This window comes from Gobius niger (genome assembly GCF_951799975.1).
Source record: "Gobius niger genome assembly, chromosome: 3".
In the NCBI taxonomy this organism is placed as follows: domain Eukaryota; kingdom Metazoa; phylum Chordata; class Actinopteri; order Gobiiformes; family Gobiidae; genus Gobius; species Gobius niger.
The window spans coordinates 25,563,310-25,576,474 of NC_136854.1; the positions used below are offsets into that span (position 1 = coordinate 25,563,310).

Sequence of the window (13,165 nt, forward strand, 5' to 3'; positions counted from 1 at the left end):
ATACATCGATGTCTACCGCCAGGGTCTGATCACCAAAACTAATATACATGTCAATACATTTTCCTAATCGCTGCTTTTATCTGTTTGAGTCTATCCAGGTTGAAATGGCCACAGTACAACATTATATCATGAAAAGTTTACATGAACCACTTTTTCCAGCCATATTTCAACCCTGAACAGAGATTAGCGGCACTTGTTCACCGTCCGTCTCATTTTCTTATTACACTCACTGAAATACATCTCACTTCTTTGTGTCGCTTTAGCCTGGTCTTATCATACCCTCGTACTTATTTCGTGGGGTCTGGAGCTTCACAATTGAGCTCCGTTTTGCGGTGCGAGGGGTGAACTCATTTTAAAGTTTGAAACGATTGGATCTGAATTCAACTGATGTTGCGCGGCCACTGAGATCAGACCCAGATGTAACATGCAGGGAAATGATAACTGACCAGAGTTTACGGATGGCTATGGCCAGGCTAGCGTTCTTTTAACTTCCATTTGAGAAAACTATAAATGAGGCTTGTGTTGCCTGTGTTGCTCATGCTCATAAACAGTGGAAAATTTTTACTGGTCTGGGGACAGTTTAATCAAGTTACCCCCCTCCCCTCCTGATTGTACCAGAAAGCCAAACAGTGTGCAAACAGAACATCCAAAGGAAATGATAAAGCTCTCTCCTGATTGGATCTGACAGGCTGGCTCACAGGAAAGCTCACCTCAAAGTGATGGCACCGGGGATTCTGATTAGCTGCTGAGATCATCAAAGCATTGGAATGGACTTTTATTATTATGCTTTTAGCACATTGTACTTATGGAAAGCACTTCGGTTCCACAAGTGCTGTTGCAAAGTGCTATACAAATAAAACAAATGCTGATTGATTGATTTGATATTACAAATTGCAGGCCGAGGCAATAAATCTATGCCATCTTTTGAATCTGTAAATCATTTAAAATTACAGACAGAAACAGGTCACCATTTTTGCATACTGAGATATGGTCTTGGCTGAGCTTAGGCGAGTTGATGCGTACCGGTCTGGACTCAGTCACACAAAAAGACCACAGATGTTGGTTGCTAACTTCACCCCCATTTGGGTCCATAGGAATATCCTGGGATAGGCTAAATGCTGGCAACATCTTTTGTCTTTTTGAGTGAGCGCACACGTAAAGACCAGACTGGTACGCATCAACTCGTCTAAGCTCAGGTAAGAACATAATTATCTCAGTATGGAAAAACTGTGGTCTGTTCCTTTAATGCAAAGTAAATCAATATACGTCTGTCATTCATTAATGGTACTCATTTTCCCTTTATGAAATGTTGTTAGGCAACATGATACAAAGATGCATTTATCACCTACCCCACCTACTAATACACCCTGGGCTTGCCAATTATTCAGTTAGACATTACATTAGTGTTCACTTTGAGGAGCAGAGCGGCAGTCATGATAAAGGCAAATCAATGCTCTGCTGTGTCCCTTGTAATTGTAATCAATGGTTTAATGGTTCAAGTTTTGCTCACGCCATTAGTCCTCGGGATTGGCTTGTCTGAGTGGATAGAGACCTGCAGCAGCTCATGTCTCCCCGTGAGAGAAGTTACTTTTAAAGCAGCCGTATGGTTGTAAGACAGTTCAAATGTCAAAGAATGACTGTAAAAGGTCAATATCAGGATGGTACTAAAAGATCCATTCCTGCAGTATCATGAGGTAGGGTTGCTCCTGATCCATCCCAAAGTCAAAACATTTTAACAGATCAGTGGTTACAAAGAATGAATAACTATAACAATCGCAAAAAAAAAGGAGGAGAAACAAATTTCTATCTTATTACAATATGAAATATTCAGTATTATAGTGTATGCTGCATTTTTCCAAATATCGAGGCTTGATTCAGTGTTGACACAGACTGAGCCCAAAGAGAACAAATCAAAGCTCCCAAAAATAACCTTACCCCTCACAAAAACTTTAGTATAATTTCACTCAGGTTGAAACTTAAAATAGACATAATACTGTAGATACTGTATATAGTAGAGTTCACTGTGGTTTGCTCAAGTGCCTGTAAGCACTTCTATCTTAGTAATACTTAACAGTGCTTTCATTTCCGAAAGGGTTTCTCAAGTTGCACTGAGCACTTTTTGACTTTCACTTGTTCTGAGCTCACACCAAGGGGAAGTGGGTCCAAGTGCTTATAAAGACACCCCAAGTGGGCCAGAGCTTAAAAAAGACAAACACAGATGCACCACAGCAGTTTACTGGAGAGGACTTAACACAGTGATTATCTCACCTTTTAGGGTTCAAAGTGAATCACACGTCTTTACATGGCTGTTTGTTGCTTCCATCCTTTGCACTTCACAACATGAACTGATGGAAATGTTTCTTTGTTCTGGAATGTATATTTTCTGGTTAATCTTTCCTGATACAGACTTGATACCTGGATGACTAATATTCTGGTTTAGCATGTTTTTACCAGCGTCAGTTTGTTTGTTTGGAGTAGCATAATAATAATAATAATGATAATATAATGATGAGATAATAATGATAATAATAGATTTTTTCAGATGCACTGAAATGTATCAGTTTTTATTCCAGCACAGCTGGTAGTCGAGTGGTTAAGGCTACTGCCATGTACACAGTACACAGTTCCAATATCAATGTCTTGGATTTGAGCCTTGGGTCTATCCATCCATCCATCCATTTTCTTCCACTTTTCCGTTTCCGGGTTGGGGGGCAGCTGTTGGAGCTGCCCAAATCACACTGCACCAGCCTCTTTTTTCTGCCTCTTCACTCGCTTTCAGTCCTTATTTATTTCAATGAAATATTCATTGAAATAAATAAATAATCAATCTTTGAATTAGTGGTAATAGTTAACAAAGACATGAAAAGTGATCTCACCTGTGTGGTGTGACAGTCAGGAGTCTGTGGCTATCTTTAGACAATTAAACAATATAAAAATGTTGTCTGTCAACACACATTTTCCTTACACCAGTAGTTGACAGTTTTGAACAAGCATCACTGTACTGAGCAATCCCAAAAACAGCAGCTACAGAAACAAGCCTAGGTCAAATTTAATTTTGATATGACATTGCATGTAAACCATGGCTGAGACAGTTTATTTGAGTGGCACGTTACAGACCCCCGCCCAGTGTAACTGGATCAGAGGCAGCTTGACTCACAGCTTACATTTATAGCAGCCCATTTAAAAACACCTAACTGCACTGGGTGCTCCACGCCCACTTCCACCATGACAGTTGGTTTGGTCATCAACTTTCCTGATCTAAGTCAACAGCTGTACTTCTAAACCGGCAGCCTCTCTGCGAGTGGGGACTTGAAAGTAGGACAGAGCAGTCTAGCCCCTCTCCTGTTGAACCACAGGCACACATTATCAACAGCACCGAGGACACTCACCACAGAGAAGACACTTTTTGGGAAGCCTGCTTCTTCACCCACAGAAACATCCTCAGGGACGGCTGTTATTTATTTCTCTGAGTGAAGTGAGCTGAGGACCCTGAACCATGCACAAGCGCACGAAAATCAGGATTGCCATCTTCATCCTGATGGTGGGCATGGCGTGCTTTTTCACTGCTGTGGTGACAGACTACTGGGCTGTGCTGAGTCCGCGGGTGGAGGTGGCCAACACCACCTGTGAAGCAGCGCACTTCGGCCTCTGGAGGATCTGTAAGAAACATGTGTACATCAGCCAGGATATCTTCCAGGAGGGCAAGGCCTGTGGACCCATCAGCCTGCCGGGGGGTAAGACACTTCCCTCATGCTGTTAAACAGCACCATGAACCTTTAGTATTAGATTTCAACTGGTACTAAGTGCTTCTATAAACAAATGTACGTGAGAAACATGAAAGAATAGAGGAACATCATGCTGATACTTCAAAGTGACTGCAAAAAGGTTATTGTTACAACCTGATGACAAATGTAACTCTCTCGTGTGGCTGTTTATGTTCTGCACATTTCCAAAAGTCTAATATGAGGTGTTAAGGCTTGCATTATACAGGTCTACTTTGTACATCTGCCAGGTATTTGTATTTGGAAGACTGCCTGTTCATCACTGTCTGTTTGGGTCAACAAGGGAAATCACAAGGCCCAACATAGTCCGAGTTGTTATCCAGGAGAAAATGTTACCATGCAGCCCTGAATTCTTGTCAAACTAGGCTAGAATTACAAACTAGGTTAGTTTGTAATTCGTCTTGCATCTATAGCTAGATTGGCCGTATCCTTAAAGAGCTTTTCTGTTTTAAATTCCCAGCAAGCCATTAAACATAACAACAACTGAACAGCAGGAAAATGGTGAAATAGTCACATTTATGTAGGGCCTTTCTACCTGCTTTAGGCACTCAAAGCACTTTTCATCAAGGAACCACTCACCCATTCACGCTCTCATTCAGTGTGCGCAAACACTGGAGGCAAGGAGGGTGAAGTGTCTTGCCCAAGGACACAACAACATTGTGCACCTGCGAGATTTGAACTGGTGCCCCCTGAATCAGAAGACGACCCGCTCTACGCAACCGTCGCCCCCAGGAGATTAACATATCCCTTCAGTATTCACAACTCAGTAAATATACAGAGAACATCATGGGTCTCAGCACAGCATCTCTCATGGTCTCCATGTGGCCTACTCTCACATGCCACCTGGTACTCACATGGCACTCTCATATGGTACCTATCATATTAAATATCAAATTAATAAATACTACAACATATTTTTGATTGTCAGAAACCTTCGTAAAACAGGACAGGACTCCATTGTTCTGAGGACAGAACAATGGATGGAAGTGAATCCATGGACCATGGCTATACAGTAATCTCAGAGATTTTACAATGAGATTCAGCGTTCACAATTTCGATCAAATTAATGACATGATAACAGACCAAGAATTTTCTCTTCAGATTCACCTTTAAAACTTATTGTGTACAAACTACTGAGATTTTTTGATGAAATGGCCAAACAGCTCATTTCAGTGATGTCTGTCAGTCAATCACAGCCTCAGACACAAACCAGGCTCATGAGAGTCCAGACCAGACACACAAAGAGTCCAGAGGGAAAAGAAACATCATTATTGTTGAGAAAGTGCTGCAGAATGGGACACATGGCAGAAAATTAGCAACAAAGTGCTTTGTCGGCAGAACAATTGTCAATAAACTTCGCCTGAAATGATTTTAGAGGTTGCAAAAAAGACTTCCACTAATTCAGTGTGGAGCGTGTGTACCATCGCTCAGACACAAATGTAGTTAGGTGTGCGCTCCTCTCTGCTCTGAAAGACTGTCTTAGACTGTGGGGAATCCCGTCCGGCGGCGGCTGTTCTCAGAGCAGCTGAGATCCTGACTCATTTGTCCTGGCACGGCAGACATGCGCCGAGTTTGCAGAGTCTGTCCAGCCCACACAGGCACGTGGGGAATGTTTCCAAATGTGTGTGAGATTTGTTCTAATCATGTCTTTTTTTCTTTCCCTCCTTTAACTGGCTCCACCTGAACACAAAGTCCACTTAGGTTCACCAGTCTTTCTGGACAATTCTTTTATTTGGATACACCCACTTCTGTTTATTAGAACTATGTGCCAGCCGAGTGGTGTCAAACTCCAATATAAAGCAGACCCTAAACACAGAGAGCCCGCAGCACTCATCTGGAAAATATGCTAGATCATATCGGGGTGCTTTGCGCTTTAACTTACTGTATTGCTTACCAAACTTTTGTGTGTCCAAACTGAAAATGTCTGTACAATAAACATAACCCATTTGTAGCAGAAGTAATCCTTCATAGACATGCACACAGACTAAAATGAGGAACTCGCCGAAACCTGTTACTTTAGTTATAAATAAAAGTGTGTAAATACCCAGCTGCCTTTGAGCCAAATGTTGATGCCAAGTGCCGTGCAGCTTTGAGTGACAGGGCCGTGTGCAAACGTCAGGCATACTCCCAGTTCTCACAAATTGCTCCCTCAAGACACTTACTGTCTTACCGCCCCAACCAACAACATAGGAGCTGTTACCTTATACACTCCTTTGCAGAGGGACAAAATGCAAGACATTATTAAGCATGAGCAAGGAGCCTAATGGTATACCAGTAGGATTGGGAGTAAGTTCTATGATTATACATATGGAGGAAATACCAGAGAGGCTTCTATGTAAAGCCAACTCTTTTATTGGGCACAGGCCGGACAGTTATAGCATCAACATCCGGGGTCAGGTCTGCCTCACCCACAGCTGTTGTCAGACTAACAGTTGTTATACCATAGCTTTGAAATTCAGCGTGATCCCTGCCATAAAATTTGCAGATAAAATGGTATGTGGTCGTGTTCATTTACACTGAAACTCCACCTGTTGAGCCTTCTAAGTTCATGTGCAGCGACGGCCATTGTTTTTTATGGACTGCCAGATTAAAAGTGCCAAAACCTACAGATATGCTTTCAGCAAACGCACGGTAACAGGGGATCAGGGGTACATGGCTGAGCTGTTGTGACTGGACCAGGCAGACCAGGCGTTAATCCAGTGTCCTTGTGTGATCGTTTTACAGACGTTAGGTATTATCAGGAGAGGCTTTGTAGAGCTTGACATCGTTGCCAGACAGGGCATATAATACGATTTTTTTCATTTAGCTTCTACTGGAATTTTATCACAAACTTTCTTATTCTAGCTAGGTAACTGCCTATTTTCTTTGATTTACTTGTTTTTATGGATCATCGCAGACATAGACCCTTTGCACCACAACATAAGGTGCAATAATGTTAAGTCATGCCTTTACAGGAACAGGCCACCATTTTTCCATACTGAGATATGTTCTTAACTGAGCTTAGACGAGTTGATGCGTAACTGTCTGGTCTTTACGCGTGCGCTCAGTCAAGCAAAAACACCAAGCATGTTGTTAGCATTTAGCCTCTCCTCCTCTGCTCTATGGACCCAAACGGGGCTGAAGTTAGAAGCGACCAAGCTCTTCCACGTTTTCCCTATTTAAATACAGTTATGTGAGCAGTTACATGATCCAAGTCACACAAAATTAAACATGTTGATTTTCTAAGCAGATCAAAAGGGCCTTGAAATATGGTACCCCTTTTTTTAAAACAAAGAGGTGTCAAAGTGAGAGTAGTTCGGCCTGAGATCGGCTGCATTCACATCACACACACGCGAACCACAGAGCGGCTCCGAGACCACCTGTTTCGGAGCGGCTGTTTAGACCGGAGTAAAGTTCTGTGGTTGGATTCACACTGACCTAAAAGGGCTTGGGTCGAGAGCCTGTGTGAAAACGCCCTAAGTGACCTATTTACCTGCATAGGTCACATGTAACTTACACCTATGGGGGTCACACTATGTAACCTGGTTGCTTGTGGATTTACCTTTGGGCACAGGATACAGAATTTTCACAACTATCGTAGTGCAACCATACTGCACTGATGGCCTTGAGTGATTCAGCGTCCCTCTTATTTAGTACTTGTAAACCAGTGAAGGTTCGGAAAAGCAAAGTAGTGTGTTCTGACACCACAGTGTGCTGGCTGTATTCACTAGTTTAAGTAGGTCCTCGGCTGCTTTAACAAGACATGGTGGATTTTGCCCATGAGGATAGTTTTATAGATAGGAACAAATCTGAAAGAAAAAACCTACTGAATTTGAGAAAGTAGAAGTGCCAGTTGCTTAGAAACAAAATTATATTTTGTTAAAATATACTGTACCTGCACATGAGTCATCTGGCATGTCTTTAAGTCTGTTTCAAAGGTCAGAAAACAATCAATGGTACAATATGTATGCACAGGAAAGCTGCTCATGAGAAAAGACAATGTAGAGCAGATTTCCACATGAAAGCACTCTGTATGTCCCTCGAAGAGCGCAGAGATGTCCAGGCAAGCATTAGACAAAAGCATGAAACAGAATCTTCATATCAATGACACATAAAGTTCTTTGCATGAAGCTGAGAGTAGCATGTGCAGATACATTTTTCATGCACCAACGCTACAAGTATCTCAGTAACAGAGTTTGCATTCGAAACAAAGGTCACCGCAACAAAGCGAAAATAACTTGATAACAAGTTACACACACATTGTTTTTTTTTTATTTACCCTCACCGTTTATTGAATCAGTCAAAAAAGCTTGATCATTTCTCAGTATTGGTGAGTGGTGGCATCGTTTCATGATCCACACTATAGTTATTCAGGCACAGCATTTAGAGTATTTGCTCTAAATCTGGGGATCACATCAGGCACCAATTTTCCCACCTTTTTTGTCACAGGATAATGAGCTGTGATATCTACAACGTGTGTATTTATACTTTGGCAGCCAGGGCACATCACAAGAGCGGGACACAAGCAGCGTCGCAGGGGCATCAAGTGACAGCACTTACGCACTTGTCACACGAGGATAATGTGAGTCCTACAGCCTTGTCTTTAAAAAACACTGGAACTAAAGCCGCAGGTTATAGCAGGACAACAGTGGATGGCTCTCAGCGACTTTGATGAAGTGATCTCTGTACTGTCCTATTTTATTAATTTATTATTATTTTACCCTTGTGTTTCCAGAGGAGAACTGCACGTACTTCAGGCACTTCACTCCGGGACAGGACACAGAGATATTTGAATACAAGACACAAAAAGGTATGTTTTGGAAATAAAGATGTATTAATCACTTGCTCATTCATTTATTTAGTTGGGTAGTTCCTTTGTCAGTAAGTTGATCAGTTCATCCATCCATATATATAAAGTACTATAAACTGTAAACAATATGAGGGGTCTGCTAATGCCTTTGTTGAACACTTCTCAGTATCTCAGTAAAGCACATACTATAGGCACGCATCAAACGTGTACATGAAGCACCCCCCCCCCGATACCCCACTCTGTGACCCTGTTCAGTCTCTGCATGTTGAGTGTTAGAGCTACATACAAGTGGAACAGTGTCAGACCAGATCACACCTCTACACCCTCACATGGACTTACCACGGTTGATCAGGCGCCTTTTCCCCCCTGTTTTTCAGAATAATAAAGTAAATGCCAAGCCATCATAGGATGTGCGCTCATTGCACCGTTGAACAAACCATTCGGCGATAGCCCTATACCATTATGGTGTCTGCAGGGTTGAATAAACACGCTCTATGTTTATCACTGTGGGCACGTCTTTCCATACAGTCAAACTCGCCGCTGTAGGGAGCGAAGGAGCCAATGAAGCGTAAGCAGAGAAAGCATCAAGAAGGCATTAGAATTGTCTTGATAGATTTATTTTCTACATAATCCTTCATTGTGGGTTAACAAACCAAAAGAAGTTACAAATATATTAGCCATACAATTCATGCAAAAGTTCAATGTCAATTTACAGTACATAGAGTTGAAAATGCTCATTACAAATATAGAGCTAAGTCTAATGATGTTTGTAAACATGGGGCAAAAGGGTATTAAGTGTTCTTGAGGAGTCCTGGGAGTTTCAGCTTCCACACCGATTGGTGGATGAAGCTGTTTATAGTAAGTAGGATATTAATCTTTCTGATATTTAGACAGACATTTCTTTCTAAATGGACTAAGTGAGGGTGGCTTAGCGTTCAGTGCGGGCTAACTGAAGCTTGTTAATGCTAGCAATTTGGCTGGATTTTTGGAGCCCGATCCATTATTTAGAATTCTGAAAAGGGAAAATAGTGAGAGGAAAAAATAGGATGATGTTGCAAGTGTTAAGACAAACACGTGGAGGTAAGAATGACAAGCCGGGGTTTAATACTGGCATAAAGAAGGGCAAAAAAGTTTTGATGGAAAGTCAGTTACAGCAAGGCACTTCTGGAGCCTGCCCCCATTTCCTTACAGCTTCAGGAAGAATCAGACTAGAATGAGTCCATATATTTCCCATAATTGTCTTGGGGCTATAGGATACAGTACGCTAGACAGCTAGATTAAACCCCCAGGCGTAACATGACCAACACAGGACTGCGACAAGCAAGTGAAATATCTGCCACTCTTTTTTAAAGGAGAAAAAAAAACACAAAAAACTTTTGCTCGGACAGTTTTCTATATAGAGCACCGGTACAAGATTCTACCTCTCCCTGGCTCCCCAAAGGACAGCTCTCCCCCGGGCACCGTTCACATGCAAGCCAGATCAAACGCATCTCTTCCGAGTCACCTTGCTCTCGCTCACGAAAGCGAGCACAGCTGCTTTACCGCAAATACATGCAAGGAAGTAACAACTGGTACTACAGGCTCCGAAATATTATATTATATATTATATTATATTAACCATTGCTGGCACTTATACTGCTAATAATACTTAAAGGAATATAACATTTCTAATTATTTTGAGCAATTTCCAGTAAAAATTTAAATAAAACAACTGGACTTTGGAAAGACACATACATTTCACTCCCCATCTAGGGAACTTCCTCATGGCAATTTTTAATGCCGGCATGTCTGTGCCCAGGATATGATCACTGGAATTGCCACCCACGCCCTCATCTATATCTGGTGGGTTTAGTGGTCAACACATACCTCCAGAGGAAGCTCCCTATAGGGAGTGAAATGTTGCCGTCTAAATGTAAGTCCAGTTGTTTCGATTGAATTAACCAGCTGAATGACATTGGTTCAGGTGTACTTTATGGATTCCCTGCAAAGACATTTTAGCAGTATGTGTTGTAAAGAACATAAATAGCATTCTTTAAACTTTCAAAAGAGTCCAAAGAGTTCAAAAGTGGATTTCTTTTGAGCTGCTTTAACCATCACATCAGAGGAAAAGCTAGTGCAGCCATTCTCGATCCCATGACCAGTAAAAGGAATTTTGATCCTGACTGATTGAAAGACAAAGGCTGATAGAGGCTCAAATGATAAAACATTTTCCCGGAGTCAAACACTTACACAATTATAACGTCGCTGCTCTTTTCCAGAGTACAACATCTCGGCTGCAGCCATCGCCATCTTCAGTCTGGCCTTCATGATCCTGGGCACTCTGGCTGTGTTATGCTCGTGCACCGGACAGAAAGGGAGGGACTACCTCCTCAAACCTGCTGGCATGTTCTACGCATTCGCAGGTAAGAGGACAATGACATAACTCACACAATCCACTGGTGCAACAGATGTCGCATGATGTGTTTAACAGAGGAAGTAACTGGAGTAGTTTTATCATACAGTACTTTTTACTTTCATTTGAGTAATGTCATCTTGAATTATTGAAATAATTTTGAAGAAACAGTACAAATAAGCATCAACTTTTCTTCTGGACAAGGCAGTGACTGTATTAGAGACTAGGTTTTGATACCTTACTGTATAATTCAACACATCACGCCTGCAGATGAAAATATTTCCTATCTACAGTAAACACTACATACATGCATTGTATTTTCCAGGGCTGTGTGCGTTCATCTCTCTGGAGGTGATGCGGCAGTCGGTCAAGCGCATGATCGAGAGTGAGGATACGATTTGGATGGAGTACCACTATGGCTGGTCCTTTGCCTGCGCCTGCACTGGCTTTGTCCTGCTCTTCCTCACTGGGATGGCCCTCTTCTTCCTCGCTATGCCCCAAATGCCCCGCAATCCATGGGAGACCTGCATGGACGCTGAGCCCGAGCAAGTGGAGTGATTTATCAGGGCCATGCTCAAGGATTGTGGGTTGCAAATAGAAGTGAACACTTGGTATGCCCAATCAAAATGCTTTGGAGATAAGGGCTAAATTTAACTGGTGGCTTGTACCAGCAAAGGACTAATGCATTTGAAGTTTTTAATTGCATATTTTATTGAATGGAAACGGATTTTGTCTCATATCAGACATAAATCACCATGTACATATTTTTCTATGCTCTAATGTCAAAGTAGGAGAAGTAAAACATATGGAACGAATGGTTTAGAGGTGCACAGACCAAGCTTGGTGCATGTATGTTACGCAGAATATAAAACAGCCAAACCCTGAACTGTGCTGTACAGGTTTAGTTCTAGCAGCTGCACACAGACAAAGCCTTTGACTCTTTGTTGCTTTGCATTTTATCACAATTTGAGGAGGGATTTGTCTCTTGAAATAATGTCTGTATTGTATCAAAACAAACTCAAAGCGGTCTCGGTCATTGGCCTTCAGTGGTGTTGTTTAGAACTGGTCTGACTAAATTACATCTAAACTGAGTGTAAAGAGGACTGAATAAGAAAAAAAAAACAATCATTTGAGTTGATTGCTAAAGCGTGAATTAAAATATTTAAAATAGCCTAAATTTCAGATGACCCTGAGTACCAGAGTTTGGGAAGCACTGATCTAGTGGTTAAAGGAACAGGCCATCGCTTTTCTTTACTGAGATATGTTCTTACCTGAGCTTAGATGAGTTGATGGGTAACTGTCTGGTCTATGTGCGTGCGCTGGGTCACGTAAATGTTGTTTGCATTTAGCCTCTCCGAGCATAGGTATAGCCCCAAACTGGGGTGAAGTTAGAAGCTACCAAGCTGTTCCACGTTTTCCCTATTTAAATACAGACTTTATGTGAAAAGTTACACGATCCAAGTCTAGTTACACAAAACTAAACATGACAATTTTCTAAGCGGATACAAGCGGCCGAAATGAGTTTCCTTCGCAGGGTGGCTGGGCGCACGCTTCGAGATCGGGTGAGGAGCTCAGTTACCCGGGAGGAGCTCGGAGTAGAGTCGCTGCTCCTTCACGTTGAAAGGAGCCAGCTGAGGTGGCTCGGGCATCTGTTTCGGATGCCTCGTGGTCGCCTCCCGCGGGAGGTGTTTCAGGCATGTCCTAGTGGGAAGAGGCCTTGTGGAAGGCCCAGGACACGCTGGTGGGACTATGTCTCCGAGCTGGCCTGGTGTCGCCTCGGGGTCTCCCTAGAACAGCTGGAGAAGGTGTGCGCGGATCGGGAAGTTTGGGCATCTCTGCTGAGACTGCTGCCCCCGCGACCCGGCCCCGGATAAAGCCAAAGAAATGGATGAATGGATAAAAAAGGGGTACTATATTTTAATGTGTAGTAATACCTTCAGGGTACTTCTACGTCTGTGCAGCGAAGTCGAAGTGCTCCTAATATTATTACGCTTTACTATATAGTGCCCCTTTTTATCCGCTTAGAAAATCGTCATGTTTAATTTTGTGTACTAGACTTGGATCGTGTGACTTTTCACATAACTGTATTTACATAGGGAAAACATGGAACAGCTTGGTAGCTTCTAACTTCACCCCAGTTTGGAGCTATACCTATGCTAGGAGAGGCTAAATGCTAACATTTGCGTGACTGAGTGCACGCAA

The 13,165-nt window shown here is 42.3% G+C and overlaps 1 protein-coding gene across 1 annotated transcript; it reads left to right on the forward strand.

Annotated features, from left to right (window-relative positions):
* The first annotated feature begins 3,309 nt into the window (after positions 1–3,309).
* On the forward strand, positions 3,310–11,751 carry cacng1a (calcium channel, voltage-dependent, gamma subunit 1a). The gene is made up of 4 exons (XM_079553909.1): positions 3,310–3,734; positions 8,497–8,571; positions 10,830–10,973; positions 11,289–11,751. The coding sequence occupies exons 1-4, from the start codon at positions 3,497–3,499 to the stop codon at positions 11,519–11,521; spliced, it is 690 nt and encodes a 229-aa protein (XP_079410035.1). The 5' UTR covers positions 3,310–3,496; the 3' UTR covers positions 11,522–11,751.
* Positions 11,752–13,165: the final 1,414 nt, after the last annotated feature.

Excerpts from the sequence above, each read along its gene's own strand:
- cacng1a (XM_079553909.1), top strand. The coding sequence starts at position 3,497 with ATGCACAAGCGCACGAAAATCAGGATTGCCATCTTCATCCTGATGGTG. Across the intron at positions 8,572-10,829 it reads TGAATACAAGACACAAAAAG|AGTACAACATCTCGGCTGCA; the intron begins GTATGTTTTGGA and ends GCTCTTTTCCAG. Across the intron at positions 10,974-11,288 it reads CATGTTCTACGCATTCGCAG|GGCTGTGTGCGTTCATCTCT; the intron begins GTAAGAGGACAA and ends TGTATTTTCCAG.